This window comes from Nannobrachium achirus (assembly GCF_963921795.1).
Source record: "Nannobrachium achirus genome assembly, chromosome: 20".
NCBI classification, from domain to species: Eukaryota; Metazoa; Chordata; class Actinopteri; order Myctophiformes; family Myctophidae; genus Nannobrachium; species Nannobrachium achirus.
In genome coordinates, this window is record NC_137827.1 from 23,501,417 (window position 1) to 23,521,903 (window position 20,487).

Below are 20,487 nucleotides of genomic sequence, written 5' to 3' on the forward strand. Positions count from 1 at the left end.
TACCCCCACAACCTTATCATAGATTCCATATAGTTTCATCGTTTGACAGCACAATCATCAGTGTATTTTGGATTCATGCCAATTTGTGTTTTCACTTTTCAGATATTTAACCAGTTGAACTGTCAATACTTAATAAACTTGACCTTTCGCTCTGTACTTAGTCTGCTCTTTTTCCCCTCTACACCAAAGCTCTTTGCCAGGCGTTGTGAGCTTGTAGATTGGCTATTTTTGGCTAAAGTTCTGAGAATATGGACGCTAGGGTTCAAGTGGTTAATATAGAATAGGAGAAAAATAGCTTATATCACTCAAAGATTTGGAGGACCCCCTTTTGAAGACCCCTGCTTTAAAAAAATGAATCTGTTTTCATGGTGATACCAATAAACAAGAACGTTTGTTACTTTGGTTCCACTGATCCAAGCCGGAACACAATTGTTTTGATCTATCTTTAAATCAAAATGTATGCGGCCCACCCATCTGACCACTTAACACAGCAGCCATGTTAAGTGCGCAGATGGGAGGGCTGTGAACCCTGATCCAGAAAAGGTTGTTAACCAGTAGACTAAAGGTCTTTACACACCGGGAGTGTGACGAACAATCTGAATGTCTATGTGAATATTTCGCTACAAACTATTCACTCTGTTGATGCCTCGTTCATTTCAGGTTGATGCTTTTATATATGAAAAATCATAATGATGTGATATAGTACTTTAGATATTACTTGTGATCTAAAAATGGAAATGCTGCGTGTGTGTGTGTGTGTGTGTGTGTGTGTGTGTGTGTGTGTGTGTGTGTGTGTGTGTGTGTGTGTGCGTGTGCGTGCACGCTTGTCAGGTGATGCTGACGAAGTTGAACGGCAGTGATCAAGTGTTTGCGGTGAAGGTGTTGAAGAAGGACATCATTCTGCAAGACGATGACGTGGAGTGCACCATGACGGAGAAGCGGGTTCTGTCACTGGCCCGATGCCATCCCTATCTCACACAGCTCTACTGCTGCTTCCAGACACCAGTCAGTACACACACGCAACACGCACAACACACAGAAGACGCTCCTTTCACTGCGTTTCGCACTTGGCCCCGACTATACAAATTATAGTGAAACATGGAGTATAATATTCTGTATGCCTTCGTATTTGATCTGCATCAAACAAACTGATCTCATATTGTATGCATGTGCTATAATTAGGCTATACAGTCTAGTTTGCACAATTATCCAAGCTTTAGAAATTAGTAGTCCATAATTTGGAATGGAAGTTTGGTAACTCCTCATCAAAATACAGTTACATACAGTACAGTAATTTACATTCATAGATGTATTTGTTTATATCATGCATCAAGTATGAAGGCATACATAATATTATACTCCCTGTTTTACTATAATGTGTAGTCTTTGTCTTATAAAATAGCTTGGGCGAAACATCTTCCCACAGCACAGATACCATACAGGCAGAGCACCTGTTTATACACAAAATGTCCTGCTGGTGGCAGCATTCTCCCAGTCCTGTCTGTGTCTGTAGTTGTATAATAACAATGTGCAGGAGCTTGAGAGAGCGAATGACTCTTTAAATACCAGAGCTATTCTTCTAACTGCAGAAAGGTCAGTGTAATCTGATTTATTCATTTGAACCCCAAGTAACCACCTTCACAGTGAATCAGCCTAGAGAAGTAATTCTCAACTGTTTTCATTTAAAGGATCCCAGTTACATAATGCGTTTGTCCCTCCTTTAACACATTGTTATCTCTGTGAATTAAATACAGAGGACTTCCAACGTAAAAGAAATGGGTAAAATAAGACGTAAAAGGTCTTATTAGGGATGTTCCTTTTAGACAGGGTGTATAACTGTACTTGTACTGTACTACATTTCTATTGTATTGACTATATTTGTACTGTTCTCCATTTTTTATCAAATAATCAATCAATAAAACACACACACACACACACACACACACACACACACACACACACACACACACACACACACACACACACACACACACACACACAGACAAACAGACAGACACACAAACCTAAGAACTAACCTGTGTTCCAACGCATCTTTCTTTTTGCTTTAAAATAGTATCTCAATGACTTTTCAATTAATACATAGATTCTTTTTCATCTTTAACAAAGCACATTTTAAGTTTCTAGCTTTCTGCCTTAGAGATACAGGAAAAAAAAAGCTATACAGTAAATATAAATGTTATGGTTGTGGCCATTATCATGATTGAACGTGCATATTACGTGTAGAGTAGAGTTCATATGGATTTGACAAAGATGTATGTCCAGTTAAGATATATAGGGGATTGCACACGGTACGCGGTCACCGCCTGCTAGTAATTCATTTTCAATGAGAGGCGGGCGGCTATTTCGTCCGCGCAGCGAAGTTTAGAGGCGGCGAGGCGAGCGGGCGCAGTCCCGTGAAAATCCCCCCGAGCGTGCTCGTTTGTGCATGCGTACGCGGGCGGTGAGAGATGGATTGTGTTCATCTTTGTGAAATACCGCGCAGCGTTTACTCAAAGAGCGAGTGTGTTTGTGTATCACCGCGGCGTGTTCCTCGCAGATCCAAGCGGGAGCCCCGGCGGCAACCGCTGTCCGTCTGTAGAGCGCCATAGCCATTCCCGATCGATTCAAGATGCATCCTCCGCTACCACAGTATGATTGCACACCATAAATGTTATTTCAAAAGGTAAATAACACATCACTTTTAACCACGGGGCAGTGAGGTGATGACTGCTGGCTTTCTGCTTGTCCAGCGCTGATTGCTTCTCTCCTCTGTGCCTTTGTGTCCTAAGAATCCATATGGGTTCTTGGGTTTGTCTAATGACATGGGCCATTCCCCAGGGTGTGTGTAGGGTTGTCACCATCATGCAGACGATTAATAGTCATACAAATAATTGTGATTGTGTTTTTTTGCCCTTGAACATTGGAACATATAAAAAACTAAAAACTAAACATTTCTGTTTGCCTTTAAGCCTTGGTAAACTAAATGTACACAGGGCAGATATGACAATGACCAGTACCAATAATGAAACATATATGTGTACAGAAGAGACCATATACTTAATTGCGACCGTAGGTTGCAAGTTTACTATGAAAGCCGGCACATCGTGTCCACGTATCTGTGTATCTCTGAAGGTCACGCCTTACATGTGGTTCCCCTGACACATCACTGTGACATCACAGGTGATATCACAGGTGACATCACCGGTGATATCACAGGTGACATCACCTGTGTAAAAGTCCATATATGGGTATTCTCCAGAATCCCTTTTATGCCCATATATGAAGATCCCTGATGTCATCGATATACATCACTGGCCAGAGGGCCAAGACATGGCCCATATCTGTGTGGCTGGTTCAGATAGGGATCTCCGTGTATGGGCATAAAAGGGATTGTATGTTGTGATGTCATGGGAACCACTCTAACAGAATCCCTTTTATACCCTTATATGGAGATCCCTGATGTCATCAATATTAAGCCCATATCTAACAGGACATGGAGGAAGACAGCCCATATCTGTGTGGCTGGTTCAGACAGGGATCTCCATGTATGGGCGAGGGCGCATGTCACCCTGAGGCGTCTTACTAGTAGTTTTTACTTGATGCAACGTGTGTGGGGAACTTGTAGATTGATTATTTTAATGTTTTCTTTTTGAAAAGTTGGTTGAAAATCGTCACCGTATATGCACAATTCTAGGAACAATTCTAACTATGTAAAAAATTATGTAAAAATAATTGCAATTATCTCAAATAATTATCAGGCAATTATGTAACAATTGTATGTGTGCGTATGAGTGAGAGTTTATAAGGCTGGATATTAAAATACAAAATAGCTTAAAGTAGACCTAGAAGTTAAATCCCCGTTGTCATTTCTCTCTCTCTCGCTCACTCTCTGCTGATTTACATTTTGTCCTTCAACGGTGGCGCACCTAACACAGCAGCAGAATTGGCAGATTTTTAAACCCAAAACTTGTTTGTCTGCCTTCTGCGAGTCTATAAGCGCCACTGCTGTAAAACCTTTAGGGGGGGGGGGGGTGGGTCAGTGAGTCCTCAGCCCTTGTATGGGTGAAACAGTTTGTTTTGATGCAATGCATGAGGGTCATCCTTTTGTGTTAGTAATCATTACTACTATGTACTGTTACAGTTAGTAAATCAATATGCCCATCTGTTATTTCATTTGTTGGGCTTGAGACAGTATTTGTCATTGTTCTAATGACAATAAACATGCATTTGCATGAAGCAAGCATTTGTCTACTCCCATATTGATGAAAAACGTCAGTTTAAGGTAGATTTAGAACAGGTACAAAATATGCGATTAACCTGCGATTAATCATGATTAACTATGGAAATCAGAAAATCTCCCAAAAAACCTTCTCTATTATTCGGTTATAATGTGGTTATTGGTTTTAAATATCCATTACAATGTATTTTTGGTTAATTGCCCAGTGAGTGTTGATATTACTTCCTACTCTATTTTACAGGACCGTCTTTTCTTCGTGATGGAGTTTGTGAATGGTGGAGATCTTATGTTCCACATTCAGAAGTCCAGGAAGTTTGAGGAGCCCAGGGCGCGCTTTTACACGGCAGAGATCACCTCGGCACTCATGTTCCTTCACAGCAAAGGCATCATCTATAGGTTTGTCACACACGCACACACACACACACACATGCACGCACGCACACATACATATACATACATACACACGCACACACACACACACACACACACACACACACACACACACACACACACACACACACACACACACACACACACACAGTGCACACACGGTGCAGTTTGCTTCAGGGAGCTTCATGACCACATCTGCACGTCACCCCATTTGCTGGGTGGCCATAACCTTTAATAATAAAGATGATTTATGGGTTTTTAATCGACATGTTTTGACCCACATACTTTTCTATCCTGCTGCTAACTGCACAGAGTCACACATGAAACTGCAATACATTTTGTGAAATTTACGAGAAGCACATACTGTAGATTTCACATTATAGATTTCACATCATCATCATCTCTCCTCTGTGCCTTCGTGTCCTAAGAATCCATATTGGTTCTTGGGTTTGTCTAATGACATGGGCCATTCCCAGGGTTATGTTCCTAGGTTTTCCATATAATAGAGGTGGGTGGTCTTCTACTGTATAATACAGCATATGCGTCCAAGGGAACATTTCTGTCCTGTGTAATTTGGGCCACATTGCAAGAATTAAGTCCTGTTTGATCTTACAGGGGTATTTTCATGTACGTATGTTGAAAATGTATTTTCTTTTTAACAATTCTGACAATTTGCCAATGAAAACTCTATACCTTTACATGGAACAAATATAAATGGCACCAAAATAAATTACCATGTTAAGGGTTAGACAAGAAATTAAATATTTCTATTCAATATCTTCTTGAAACGAAATAAATCCAGAACCAACTAAAGGTTATGGACTTCACAGCCAGGACATGTACAGTACAGTATATCATACACAGAAGGATTTCACAGCCAGGACATGTACATTGTACATCAGGGCAGCATGGCGTCAGGGGTAGAGTTGCCGTCTTAGAACACAGAGGGTTCTCAAAGGGTTTCCCAGTTTGATCCCGGGCTCCCCAGAGTTAGTGTCGAAGACTCCTTGAGGAAGACTCTGAACCCCTAGTTGCTCCCGGTGAGCAGGCCTTGCATGGTTTCCGCCACCATCTGTGTATGAATGTGTGTGTGAATGGGTCAATGTAATGCACAATCTCTGTAAAGCGCCTTGGATAAAGGCGCTATATAAATGCATCATTTACCAGTACAGTATATTATACACAGAAGCCGGTCTGTAAGGTTAGTAGTGATTGTAAACTCGTTCATAATCATACTCAAACCAGCTCAGTGGCCATGTGGTTAAAAGTGTCCACCTTGAGACTGAGAGGTCGGGGTTCGATCCTGGGTCGGGTCATACCAAAGACTGCATGAATGGGATCCAATGCCTCTGGTTGGCACTCAGCTTCAGTGGTTGTTGGATTGGGGGTTAGATCAATACTAGCGCAGCACAGCCATTTTCTGGTAGATGTTTGTTTAGGGTTTAATGTGTTGTGTCCCCTGCAGTGATAGTAATCACCACACCCACACACTAACAACACACTAATCACAGACACAGACAGACATAAGCCTGCCATACGAGTTTGCTATTACAGGAATCTCCAGTCATTCATACACATAATATAATGTGTAAATTTGTGGCCCATTTTCACAATCCTCAGAGCTAAATTAATATCCCGGATTTGACTGTGTGTTAAAATGTCAATATTTCAATTAGGTTATGGGTGGACCATGATATTAATAGCTTATTGTAACTCTTATTGCAGGCCTAACATCTCTCTTTTTGTTGTATTAAAGAAATTATCACTACATAGGAATTTGTGCACTTATCAATTCTTTGATTTACGATTCAGTAAAATTGGTATTTTCCACATACAATCCTGCAGAGAGCGGCCTTTTCAAAATTGTGAGGATGAGAACTGATCATTCTCATGTTGATTTCACAACTGCTATTGGCCTACTGAACATGCCAATGTTGTTAATAATAAATAATTCATCATTTTAAAAAGACTAATCAATTAACAAAGTTTTGTTGAATAAGACTAAAAGGGTATTGCCTATATTGCAGGCCTAGCCTCTCTCTATATTGCCATATATTCTTTGAACTCAAAGGGAGGGAAGCTCATGATAGTTTATGCTTTCAATTCAAACAGTTTGTTTTGTGTGTTTGTTTGCGCGCTATTATCCTATTTAAAGTTGCTGCTGCTGTGCACTTAAATTGACTGGCAACCCAAAAGATCACCCCACCAGCACTCATGATGATTAGATAAGGGACCATCATGTGAACTAAGAGTTAGATTCTGGGTTATATTTAGGTACTTGCCCATCACAGCAGCATAACCACTGCCTGGCGTGTCGGGCATGGCTTGCATGTTAGAGCTGAAATAGTCAGCTTATTGGCAGCTAGCAGGCCATGTCAGTAATTATACCATAGCTACCCTTGTGCCCCCTCTTGGACATAATGGTTAATAATGGTTATAGCATTGATCTCTGTATTACGTAACATGGTTGCTTTCTTGTGACTACTGTAGCTATATCTCCAGTGCTCTTTGACTTTCAGGGTAAAGGGTTGCTTCAAATGGGAGGAATATTTAGCCTGTAGTCTTGATACGGTATCTGTAATCATGCAACCTTTCATCAGTAGTGTTACATTGTGTCAGTGTTGGTTGGTTTACTTTGTTTAGATAGTGTAACTGTGGTATTGGTTTTCTCAAGTTGTCACTGACAGATACAAATATCTGCAAACTAATTCCAAAGAAATACAGGTCTGCATAGATTCGTTGTAACCTCTAATCATAGCCACCGTCTTTGTAATTTTCTTTGCCTCTACTTCCTTTTACTTTATTCTTGAGAAGGCATGTGTGCTGTGTGCAGTATCAATGTTTTAATCATGGAAAAAAACAACATAACTCCATCCCCTATCCAGAGAAAGGTATTTCTACTTGCTTGTTGTGATGAGGACCACAATGGAAATGCTGCTTTTCTTGTTTGTGTTAATATCCTTTGACACATTTCTAAAAATATTAAAGAGATGAATTAAAAGAGCTTGCAACTAAATTATTATTAATACAATTGATCCATTGGAACACAGCTAAATTTTTCCATTACCGTTTTTTAAGGTCTCATGACAATATTAAATGGTTTTACAGAAAAATCCGCTACAGTGTGCCATGGCAGGTTTTTAGGTTCTAAGGCCTTTTCAGTTGCAATTCAAATTAAAAGCTATTGCCTGCGGCTGTGGGTGTCGCTGTTGAGGGATTTTACCTTTTAATCATCACCTCTACTTTGACATCAATGTCCAGGGGCCAACCATTTCACTTTTCTGAGCCTAACTGAGGTCAGGGGAAAGAAATTATGTCATGATGAGACCTTTAACATACAAGGTTTCTGCCAGATACCGATGATATGACTGATAAGAAGATGGAATTCAGAGTAGACTGAAGTTTGTCAACGTCCCCACCATGACCTTTGAAATCTTTACTGATGTTTGGCTCTGACTGGTGTGTTCCATGGCTGAGTGGCCCTGACATACAGTGCAGCATACAGTAGTTGCCCTTATGCGGCCTGTCTCTTAGGCTTTAGTGGCACAGTGGCCATAAGCATCTGAGTCAGTGTTACACAATCAGATTATAGTAGGGAAGAGCAAACCGGCTTAATCCAACCACACCAGGTTTGCTTGTTTGTCTGTCTGTCTGACTGTCTGTCCAGCCATCTCTTTCACTTTCACCATTAAATAGCCAAAGTATAAAATATGGCTATTTTGTAGTATTCATTACTTTGGCTAGGGACACCCTGGTTGGTAGATATTTGATGTAGAGGGGGCAGAGTATAGAGTGCATGTAGACCCCATGGGGGACTCTAGTTAAATGACATGGACCACATAATTGTAAATTCCCTGGTTCGATTCCGGAGATAGGAGACTTGTAGCTTTCCCTCTCTCTCTCTCTGACCTTGCTCGATTTCCCGTCTCTCCTCTCCTCTAAGAAGAAAATGCTGCATTGTAAAATAGGAGAGTTACGATAGATAGATATAGATACCGTTATTATCCCAAGGGGGAAATTCAGTTGTCCCGTTGTAGCACAGCAGTATACAGTTATTTACAAAGTTACAGAGAAGTAGGAAAAGATAGATAAGAGTAAAAAACAAGAGCAGTACAGAACCAATAAAGAGAAGGTGCATCAATAGAGGGGGCAAATTAAATATAAGTATATATACATAAAGTGTCTTACAAAAAAGAGACCAAAGCAGTCAATGCTAGTTAGTGCAACAAGTATCTCACTGTCATTGTTAAACAAGACAAATACTCAGAAACTACCAACACAACCATAGTGCAATGTCGAAAAATCTGTGCGAAAAAAACAACAATGTGCGTCTTGTCACCGCAAGACGCACATGAGCACTCTCCCTGGAAGGTCCTTAGAGGTCAAAGTCAGTACAGCAATAGTTCCAACCTAATAGTGCAAAGTAAAAAAAAACAGTGCGAAAAAACAAAACAAAAAACAGCTCAGAGAAGAAGAAACTAGGAAGCATGTCACCGCAAGACGCACATGAGCACTCTCCCTGGAAGGTCCTTAGAGGTCAAAGTCAATACAGCAATACGGATCGGCCCACAGCTATAGAACAACCCCCCCTCATACTGTATGTCAAACACACACACGAACACCTTTCAATGGCCTTGTTGCAGGGCTTGGTCACCTGTTCAAAGCAGTGGGCAGATTCAGCTGTTAGTCAGATGACACCGGCTCCATGGGCCTGCATGGAGAGCAGAGTGCTTTCTTCTTAGTATCAGGGAAGCTACTTTCACAGAGTTATAGAGTGCATATATTACATTAACTTTCAATTCAAGTAAATTAGAAGAAAATGATTACCTTCGGTGGACAGTAGGGGGTCATTACGTTACTATTGAGTTACATACAGTAGGCAAAGATGTTCAGATGATTCTTGAGTAATCCATTTATTTAATGAATTACAGACATCATTGACTAAATTGAAACACTAATGGAAACATGACTTTTGAGTTTTATCCCTAGCTACCACTTATCTCTATCAGGGATTTTACACAACATGAGCATGAATTGTCTTAATGTCTTATAAGCTTCACATTCAAATATTGGTATGTAGTGTCGTAGAATGATTCAAAAAGTATGATTCCCCCAAGGACCCCTACGGGTCCCCGGGCCCCACTTTGAGAACCAATGCTCTAGTCTAGATAAAGTGCTTTAAAATAGTTTAACCTGTTGTGGCTTGCATTGCTATGTGCGTCATGAGGTCGCATGAGTGTTAAGGAGGCAGACAGCTTTAGGTAATAGTACAGTACTATTCTGGAACCTGGATTGTCTGGTCTTAATGCTCCTTAGTCTTTTGTGAGACGGAAGGAAATTTAAAAGGTTGTTAGCTACTGTGTGATGGGTTTAATGATGTTTTGCTTCAGAAAGTAAGATAAAAAGTAAGAGAGTGTGTGTGTGTGTGTGTGTGTGTGTGTGTGTGTGTGTGTGTGTGTGTGTGTGTGTGTGTGTGTGTGTGTGTGTGTGTGTGTGTGTGTGTGTGTGTGTGTGTGTGTGTGTGTGTGTGTGTGTGTGTGTGTGTGTGTGTGAGAGAGACATATTATGTAAGCACATATTTCACTCAATATTTGCTTTATTTAATTTGGACAAAAGTGTCTTGTTTTCATAGAGTTGACCATAATCGAGTTAGAATGGCACCATTGTCTATCGTATTAGTGGCAGATGAACTGACACTGCACAGTTGTTGCCTAATGTCTACACAATGAAACCTGTACAAATCCATTTGGCTACATTCGTATACCCTGAAGAGATAAAGTGACACTCTGGACTCAACAGCTTGACTGGAAGTCCTATTAAGGTTTTGACAGGTAAATATTTACGTTAGAAAAGTGGTTCCCTCTTGCCAACCCAACCATCCATCCAGTGGTCTAGTCTAGTGCAGTGGTTCTCAAACATTTTCATGTCAAGGATCCCCAAATGAATGTGTATTTGGAGGCAGAGTTTGTGCCAGGGAGGCAGAGTTTGTGCCACGGATAAGAGAAGATTTGTCAAGATTTAGGGTTTTAATAGCCAGAAAATTGTTATAATAATTACAATAACCATAGGTGTACATGGTAAATGGTGCATTTATACAGCGCTTCTATCCAAAGCGCTGTACAATGTGCATTACACCTTGTCATCACGCACTAGCAGTGGAGGGGATCGAATTGGGAAAGCATTCTGAAAGACTTGGTATGTGTTATTTACTGTTTAAATTTAACTAAGCCTGTTAGGAGCTACTTTTATCTTTAGGTGTTTTATGAATACCCCTAGAGCACACATTCATCAACTGTCAAATTTCAATGCAAGAAATGTAGTACATGCGTCTATTATTAGACCTGAATAGGCTTATCAGTTTTAACAGCAGTATTAACAGTGAACATTCCTGCACTTCTGTCACACGCTGTGTCTCTGTCAAACAGTCATTCATAACAGAATAATATAAACTTGGCAGTGGTCCACGTCTTCACAAGCACAATTACACACTTGAAAACAGTGTGTTCACTCATCTTCTAATCCAAACTCTTGTCAAGCACAGGGAAGCATCCAATAACTGCTGCAAGACAAATAAGCTTCAGAGACAGAACTTCCCTACAAATGAAGACTGAATAGACATGATCAAATGATGCATTATGTTACTGTATAATTGCAAGCATTTGTTGTGCACCAAAACCACACTTTTGAGGAAAACACCATGCCCACTTTCCACCAAGGAATCAATCAAACACCTTTTTGGCACCTAACAAGCTACTTATAAGACAGAATTAAACATTTTAAAAATTTCCCAGATAAGGTTGCGTACACCCCAAATGTCAGTAGCTCTCAAGGGAGTTTAATTTCAACTTTTTGAAATGCGTTACGAGAAATTGAGAATCCTTGATGACATGTCCCCAGTTTTGACAATGTTTTCTCACCATAGTGAGGGTAACTCAAATTGAGGTACCATGTGATTTTTGGGGCTGTTGCTGTCTGGGTACAAATATTGATGAGTTACATTTGCAGGGTATACACTTTATGAATATCTCACTCTGTGTGTTTCTTTTTGGCCTCCTAGGGATCTAAAGCTTGACAATGTTCTTCTGGATAAAGATGGCCATTGCAAGTTGGCAGACTTCGGCATGTGCAAGGAGGGCATATTTGAAGGTGTTGCCACAGGAACCTTCTGTGGTACTCCTGATTACATTGCTCCTGAGGTCAGTTACCCTCTTAAACCCTATATACTTTGTTGAACTTAGTCCCCTCTTTTTTTTTTTACTCTACACTATTGTCTTATGCTGAAAATAGACAAACTACAAGCTCACAATACGCCATACTGATGCGTTGTGAGATTGTAGATCTGCTATGTTTGTGGAATATTTCCCTATTGTCATCAGATGTTTGCCTATTATGACATAGCCATGATAGGGTACTGAGAAACGGTACCTCACAATACATCATCTAATTACAGTACCCATATTATGCTGTGACTACAAACTGCACTATCAACATACAGTATCTGAGATAAAGTTGATCAAGTATAATAAAGCTGGTTCTGATAGGGCATTTATAAATCATTGCAGTGCATTGGGAATCCATTTTGTGTGTATTTCACATTTTAATCAAGGTTAGGGATACATTTATTTTTTATTTATTTTTTGTTTTCTTTATTTGGCTCTCTACAGTATAATTCAGGTCAAATGAGTTCACATAACTCAGTTTTCAGGCCCATCCTCTCTCCCTCTCCACCTCTTTCAACAAACACAACATTCTCAACAACGTAGAGTGCATTTCTTCTTTGCTGACTTATTCAAAGGTAGCACACACACATAGGCCACCTTGAGGCCCAGGGAGTCTGCTGTGTTTCTGAATTGCTCTCTGTGTACCCAGTGGTGGACAACGTGCAGCAAATACTTGAATATTCAAAAGTACAAATTACAGTAAATTTTGTCTTTATCAATTCATTACTGTATTGACATAAAAGAATGTGCAAAAATAGTGAAATTGCACATCTACAAGCTCACACACAATGCACCACATTGTGATGCATTGTCAGCTTGTAGATCTGCAAATTTTTTTGCTGAATATATTCTAATAGAGTATAGAGTATATTTCTATTCAAAATGTAGTGGAGTGAATGTCATGTGCAAAGGATTTACCTAGGTACAGACAGTGCTCAAGTAAATGTACTTAGTTAATGTCCACCACTGTGTGTACCTTGATGACCTCATCGGAATGCACCATGAAAGACGTGCTTTGTTTTACCACACGAAAGTTTTTTTTTCTTTTTTTTTTTAAATTCATGGTGGAAGTATGCACGTCTGGATTTATGAATGGCCCCTTTTGCTTTTTCTCGACACCCATTCCTCACTGTGCTGCACATGCACACCAAGCGAGCACCATGCGTGTGCGCCGTGTGTTTTAGTTTGATGTTATGATATGTGCGACAGGTTAAGCCTAATTCATAATATGTGTATAACCGTGTTGACTCGGTGAAAGCAACAGTTTTTTTTGTTGTTGAAGTATAAAGGATCCCTTAAGCTCTCTTGTGCTCACCGTGCCGTGGCACATACGGCACAGTACATTAACATGTCAGTTTGATGTGATTTACAAACCCACAGATCCTACAGGAGATGCTTTATGGACCCTCGGTCGATTGGTGGGCTCTGGGGGTGCTGCTGTATGAGATGCTTTCAGGACACGCCCCCTTTGAGGCAGAGAATGAAGATGACCTGTTTGAATCCATCCTCAGTGAGGAGATCGTCTACGCATCCTGGCTGAGTGCGGACGCGGTGGATATACTCAAAGCTGTGAGTATAGTATAGCAGGGTATTGTAATTTGGGTTTGATTCATAATTTTTGGATCGACCGTGACCACTCTGAATTACAGCATAATAAATAAAGATATTCTTGTCTCAGTGGCAGGAATTTGGCTCAATCAGACAGGTCATGACATCATTGTCCTTGTACAATTCCCGGAAATGTCTGTGAGCGCTTTTTTTGAAGTGTGAACTATTATAAAAGCAAAGGGAAATCAATTTCTCACTGCAGGTTGTATTTAGAACAGTGTTAGGTAGGGTAAAAAAAACAATACCAACAGCCACCAGAAAGACTACATATTGTATATGCTAATGGCAGGTGGCAGGGCTCTCATGTGATCATAATGGAAGTGGATAATGAGGGCCCATGGAGAAAGGCTTTTGCTCTGGATTGATCTGGAGGTCAAATACTGCAGTGCCAGTGGTTCTCAACCTTTTCAGGCTATGACCCACCAAAATGATCATATTTGAACTGGGAACCCCCCCAAGCTGACAAGCACTTGAGAGTTTTGGAGTTGAGGCACTCAATTTAGTATGACTTGGTTCTAGTTAAATATTGTGAAAATAGGTGATCTACAAGTACAAGGCATTGTACCTGCTATACTGTATTACAGTATGTTGTTGTTCTGTCTGCAGAATGACTGGCAGAGCTCTGACAGCTGTTGGCCTTGACCCTTACATAACTATATTAAGGCGCGCTCCAGTGCCCTCCCACAGAGCATGTATGCTATGCTATATAGTGTAAATATATCCCCCCTACTGTAGGCTACTGCCATGCCTCTCTCCCTCCCGCCTCTCTGCTTTTCCTACATGCTGTAGTGCGATGGCCCTGGTCCAAGTTCCACCACTTGTTTACTCCTCGCGACAAACCTTATGTAAAGACGAGTGCATTTGAGTGGATTTGAAGCGTGCTGCGCTATTTATACTGAAAGCTCATCCCTGGTTCATGTCCAAGCAAGCAAGTCTCATGATGTTTCATGTCTCATGCAACATCCCTTATCCATATTTGTGGTCTTTCTCTACTAAGGGAAACTTACTTGCAAAAACAAATTGAAGCGTGGATTTAATTTGATCCCTCAGATGTGATTATCACTTGTGACAAAGATATGTAATAGAGGCAGGATATTCTACAGTTGAACAATAAACGTTATTGTCCAAGATTACGAAACTGGGAATTGTATGTATATCGGACAACTGGACAACTGGTTCACATTTTTTCTGTGAAAGTGCTGACATGGCAGGCTTAGTGGATGGCACAGCCGAGGTGTAGTCATGGAAATGTGGCATCAACTCCAGCTAAATAGTCTTTATTTCATTTTGTGGTCTATAAAGTGGTAGGGAATTGCGTACGGCTCACAAACTGAGTGACCCCACAATCGGAACTCTAATAACAGGGCTGCCTTTCCCTGCTCTAGTATTTTCATAGTTCATCCTCTGTTCTAAAACATTTTTAAAACATTTATTTATTGATTTTCACATTGAAAAAGTATTTTTACAAATAGGAATCGCTTTTGTTCTCCATGATTTAATTTCTTGTGTGCTATTCCCCCATTTCTGTAATTATTCACTACATTTGACTCATTTTCCTGAGATGTCTGTGTTTTTCTGGTCAGGTTTTAGTTAACTGTTTGTGTCTATATATATTATCTACAGCTGGGCTGAATCTGGGCACCCTTCCACTGAGAAAGAATGTGGTATTTTGTTTTGACTGCCTTTACTTGCCACCAGCAGCCCCAAGGCGTGTTTGCACTCCTTGTTGGTGCTCTCCAAAATGGCACGTGTTTTTTTATGCAGATTCCTCCCAGAGCCTTGTTGAAAAGCTGTTTTAAATTTGCGTTTGTTTGTTTTCGGCCTCTCCCAGCAGACACACAAATCAGCCTTTGCTTGTCCATAAACTGTTCTCATTTAAAATCCAAGTAGTGACTCACTGTTCCTTTGTTGCTCACTAAGCATTCTACTAGACCAGGGAATTTATGCAACACAGCTGCACTTTCCTGGACCCACTTGGGTCCCTGTCTGACTGGACATGACGTGCAGTGCCACTGTCAAGACACCCTCCTGGGAGTGTCTGTGGGGGCGGGACGTAGGGATTGACAGGGTGTCATTCTGGCTCGATTCCAATCTGGCTTTACTCCATGATTAGTTATTACACACACACACACACACACACACACACACACACACACACACACACACACACACACACACACACACACACACAACATCACACAAATCGGTACACAGTATCTCTACAGTCGTTGAACTTTCAGATTTTCCAGCCTGATTGGCTAAGATTGGCTTCCAAAGTTTGCAGGAGTGCTCTGTTTTGAACCAAATGCCTCAAAACATGAACACAGCATGTGATTTCTGTGACGTTTTACACACACATTCCCACTAGGCCGAGGAAGGGGAATGTGTCACTAGACCACTTGAAAATAATTCAAATTAGCCTCATAACAGGTTGATTCATGTTTTTACCTATAACTGTAGTGGTCTGTGTAAAACTTTGTATGGGCACTCTCCACTGTCTCCAGAGGCCAAGGTTTATTATTTGTATTAATTTTCTATAGTAGACTATTATCAGGAGTGTTTATTTGTATGTTGTCTGTTTCTACAGTTCCTGACCAAGAATCCAACTAGGCGACTGGGCTGCGTCGCTTCGGAGGGCGGTGACATCGCTGTGACCAGCCATGCCTTCTTTACTGGCATTGATTGGGAGAAACTGAACCGTAGAGAGCTGGAGCCGCCCTTCAAACCCCGGATTGTAAGTGATATGACTAATACAATTTATCACATGGCACTGTGTAAATGAGACTGTGGAGTAATTTACTACTCACCACCTGATGTTTACAGTACTTCAAGTCTTCTCTTGGACAACCACAGTGTTGTCCTTATGCCATTCTCAGAAATGTACTAATTGTTGACAGTTCATTTGAAGGGGACAACACACCAAATTATATTTTCTTTATATAAATTATTTGACAATGCTGAAATACAACATTCTTAGTCATATTATATTACAACATTTATAGTCATATTTCTACCAATTATGTGCAACTATCTTTCATAACTTTGATAAGGCTCAATCAATGGTGCCACTACTGGTAGAAATCCCCTGTCAAGTATGCATCATCTCCACTGCTGCTCTCTTTGTGAGCTTTTATTATCTTTTAAAGCTACAATCCATAGGTTTTATGTCCGTTGTTTCCCTCGTTGTTGTTTGTGACTACAATAAAGATGATGGCGCGAATAGTGTCCACAGTCTGGTTAACTGTCTGCTTTAAATAACTTTATTGACATTGTCAATAAAGTCTATATTTTTCAAAGGAAGAGTAGAGAGAACACCTCCAACAATTGCACATTGTGCTAGTTGTATTGTTTTAAAATACTGTACTATACCCTACAGTTTGGTTAAAATACTTTTTTCATTTCATTAAACGAAGTCCTAGATTGAATCTTTAAAAGTGTTATTTAAGGAAATGTGATCCTTGTTTTTTCCTCTTAATAAGACCAAGCCTTTATTTGCCTACTCCAGAAAACAGCAGAAGACGTCAACAACTTCGACCCGGACTTTACCCAGGAAGAGCCCACCCTCACCCCCATCGATGGCCCTGTCATCCCTTCCGTCAGCCAGGACGAGTTCAATAGCTTCTCTTTCACCTCACCTGAACTGTTGGAAAGCTAGAAACTCCCTCAGTGAAACTGAAGCGTAACCTGGGTCATCCTGCACCTTTGTTGCTAAGCACCAATAACTGTTGTCCACTTCTGCTCTTCTAATTGTCTTTACTTAACTTTGAATGACTTTTTTGACCCAACACGGGGACAAGAGTAAGCCAATCCCTCGGAACAAGCCAAATAGTAATGAGAACTGGGATTGGAACACTTGTTGAACTCTTCATTGTGTTATGTACCAGTAAGACTCCCTAATCGGGAGATAAGCGACCGTAGGTGGCTTATCTCCACAAATAGGGCAAAAATGTGTTTTTCACATAGATTTTATGTCACAAGCTCTTGTTAATACTTTTCATTAACAAGAGCAACAAAATGGCCACTGTGAGAATCTGGTCAGCACTCAGTTGTATATTGAACAGCCATGTGTGGCTCTCATCCTCAACTTTTCAATGAGTGAGAAAATTACAGGGAGGATTCAGTGTTGCTTTTTGATCTCCCCGGCCTTTGGAAAAGCGCCAGACACTCCCAAGTATCTCGCTCAGTTCCTGACAGTGCTTCTGTAAACAGATTTGCTGCAACTGTATGGCAAAACAATGTTTGACTTTTATCGTGAATTTGCTCTCAAACAGGTGAATGAACTTTTCCATTTTGGAATATAAGGTGGCAGTATAAGGTGGCAGTCTGTGATTTATGGTTTGACTTTTGTTGCCATGCTTTAACACAAGTTCCAGAGAATTGAGAAATAGCATCTGTATTCTGTAACCACCTTTGACGGTATTTCCCAGAAATATAGAGCTGACTGAGCATGTGAAATAGCTTCTGGGTGATGTGAGATTATTCCTAGAGGGAAAACAAATAACCAAAGAGATATTTTATAAGGAAATCGGTGCAACCTTTTTTATAAAATAAATTATTCAAACAAATCTCATCTTTGGCAAATAATGCTCACGGATATTAAATATGCTTATTTTTATTCTTTGACAATTTGTTGGCATCCATCTCAATGACTAAGGTCCTCTTCACGTCAATGAAACAGTCAATCAAAAAGAGAATGATGCAATATTTCATCTTTGTTGAAAGCACTGATGGTGATTCACGGCTGTTTTGAAATTTCTGAATGTTCTTCATTTACTTACTTTGTGAGTGATGGTACCCACAAGTTAAACCACATGAATGGCTTATTGGTGTATGTATGGTAACTTATTGCAAACGTGTACTGAGTGAAAGGGTGTTAGTGAGTGTAAGTAAAAAGGGAGTGAATGAGAGAGTCATCAGTCGCCACAAACTGGTACAAAATAAACAGGAAACCACACAGCGTCATTATAGTCGTAATAACGAGTAGTATGACGGTGACAGGAATCTTGCCTATTTTGTAAGCATCAGACGAGTTGATGGTAAAGAAATTACTTTGCTGTCTTTCAGTGGAATCCAGTCAACAGAGTAGACTAATGGTGTTGGAGCTGATACAGTTATATAATATGTTTGGGCTTAAAGCCATACAATGGTGTCACGTGCCAAAAATAGCAGATCTACAAGCTAACAATGCATCGCATCAGCAGTACATTGAGAGCTTTGATAAGGCTATTTTTGCCACATGACACCATCGTACAGCATAGGTTTGGCATTAGTGTACTGTGTATATAGATATAACCAGAAGTATTACTGAAATGTGAAATGTCCCATCTTTTATCTTTAACCTGGCTGGCTGTGACTTGATGGACTGAAAAAGGATGCTTCCTGTTGATTAAAGCAAGGAAGTCTCCACACAGCTGCTTATCCTCTCTGTTGCCTATCCTGTGGAAGATTTTACTGCTAAAGAAATGAACACGTTCAAAATGTAAGAACACACCTGGGAATGTTCTTAGAATTAAAACAATGCCACGTCTCTGAGAACGCCAAATGGACTGCTCTGCTGCGTGGACATTTAAGAGAAAGTATACTTGCCTGAAGCTGTTATTATCCCACACCATCATGTTTAGTGTCTGGTTTACTATAAGCATCATATTATTAACTCAGGTTTTGGAAATGAGCTCTTCTTGGGAGTAGGTTATAGTCCTTGACAGTGTAATTGTGTTGCTATGGAACAGCTTGGGTTGAACTTTATTTCCTGTGAGCTGCTGATATTAACAAACACCCTAACAAGAAATAAACATAGACCCATTTAAAAGGTTTATGTTTTCAAACATGAAAATGTATTTTGCCGTAGCTAATTATCTGCTTTACTCTTTGACGTCCACGTTTTGTTTTAAAATGAAAATGTCTATACCAAGATACTAGTTGTGTCCTGCAGCAGATATCAGGTTTAACCCACCCGTCTGTATTTGATTTATCTCTAATGTATCCCTTTTCTAGACACTTTCCTGGGGTAATGTCTGAATGAGAAGATGGCTTTATTTAAAGTGCCATTATGGTGACATCTTGACTGATTGAATCACTGTTTTGCCCTTGCCGCTGCTCTGTCTATTTGATTGATAGGCTTACCACAGAATGAGCAGTGAAAATGAACCGTAGATGTTATTTTGGTACATCAATCTTCCATGCAAAGACCAAGTGTCACTTATAGACATTCTTTATAATAACAGGATAATTCAACTTTAATGCTGTGCACACCTTCAGTATTTTCCAGTTCTGTAATTTTATGAGCTACCTTTGAGTGAGACGAAGATTTTACATTTGCTTTGTTAATCACTTTGTAATTTGTGATCTTTATTAATATCCCGATAACATCTACAGGCTCACATTGTGTTGTGTGTTGGGATCTTGAAGATTTTCCCTCTTCATTGTATGACCAAGTATATTAACTGGTTACAACGATCAAGACAAGTGTGGATCCTGAATGGAATAAACTCAAGGCAAAAGACTGTACACTCAAGTGACTCACAATGTGGTGTTGTGCCAACCACATATTTCTGGGAAGTTACAGGCAGAACCTTCCAGATGAATTATTCACTAAAGACGTACAATATCTTGATAAATTTTCACATATTTGACTATAACAAGATTCGGATTCACAGAGAGAGAATTGTGCATCTTATATTAACATTGAGTTTAAAAAAAAATATATAGGTAAGGGATGAAAATGGTGCAAGGTCAGTGAGTTTCAAAGAAGAGCCACAAGTTCCACTGTGGTAAGAGGGGAGGAGCAGCTCTCTTTGCCTGGCATATAACCACAAGAGGGAAATTACCGAAATATCCTATCTCAGCACTGTGTGATATTTGGAATGCAACCTCGCACCTTCACAATTTGTTATTTGTGACCAGTGACCACATTAATGGTAATGGTAGGTCCTATTGGTAATACCTGTCTTTATTATTATTATTATTATTATTACTGGGTTTATTAATAACAGTCCTATTTTATCAGACTATGTTTAAAGGGTCATTCCCACC

General features: G+C 40.0%; 1 protein-coding gene across 1 annotated transcript in view; it reads left to right on the forward strand.

Moving 5' to 3' along the window:
* Window positions 1-17,874, forward strand: part of prkcha (protein kinase C, eta, a) — a 37,545-nt gene extending 19,671 nt beyond the window's left edge. The window contains exons 9-14 of the mRNA XM_080750423.1: window positions 832-1,005; window positions 4,479-4,633; window positions 11,685-11,823; window positions 13,228-13,416; window positions 16,043-16,189; window positions 16,961-17,874. Of these exons, the coding sequence (XP_080606549.1) occupies window positions 832-1,005; window positions 4,479-4,633; window positions 11,685-11,823; window positions 13,228-13,416; window positions 16,043-16,189; window positions 16,961-17,110 (954 nt within the window). The 3' untranslated portion in view covers window positions 17,111-17,874. The remainder of the gene's footprint in view (window positions 1-831; window positions 1,006-4,478; window positions 4,634-11,684; window positions 11,824-13,227; window positions 13,417-16,042; window positions 16,190-16,960) is intronic.
* Window positions 17,875-20,487: the final 2,613 nt, after the last annotated feature.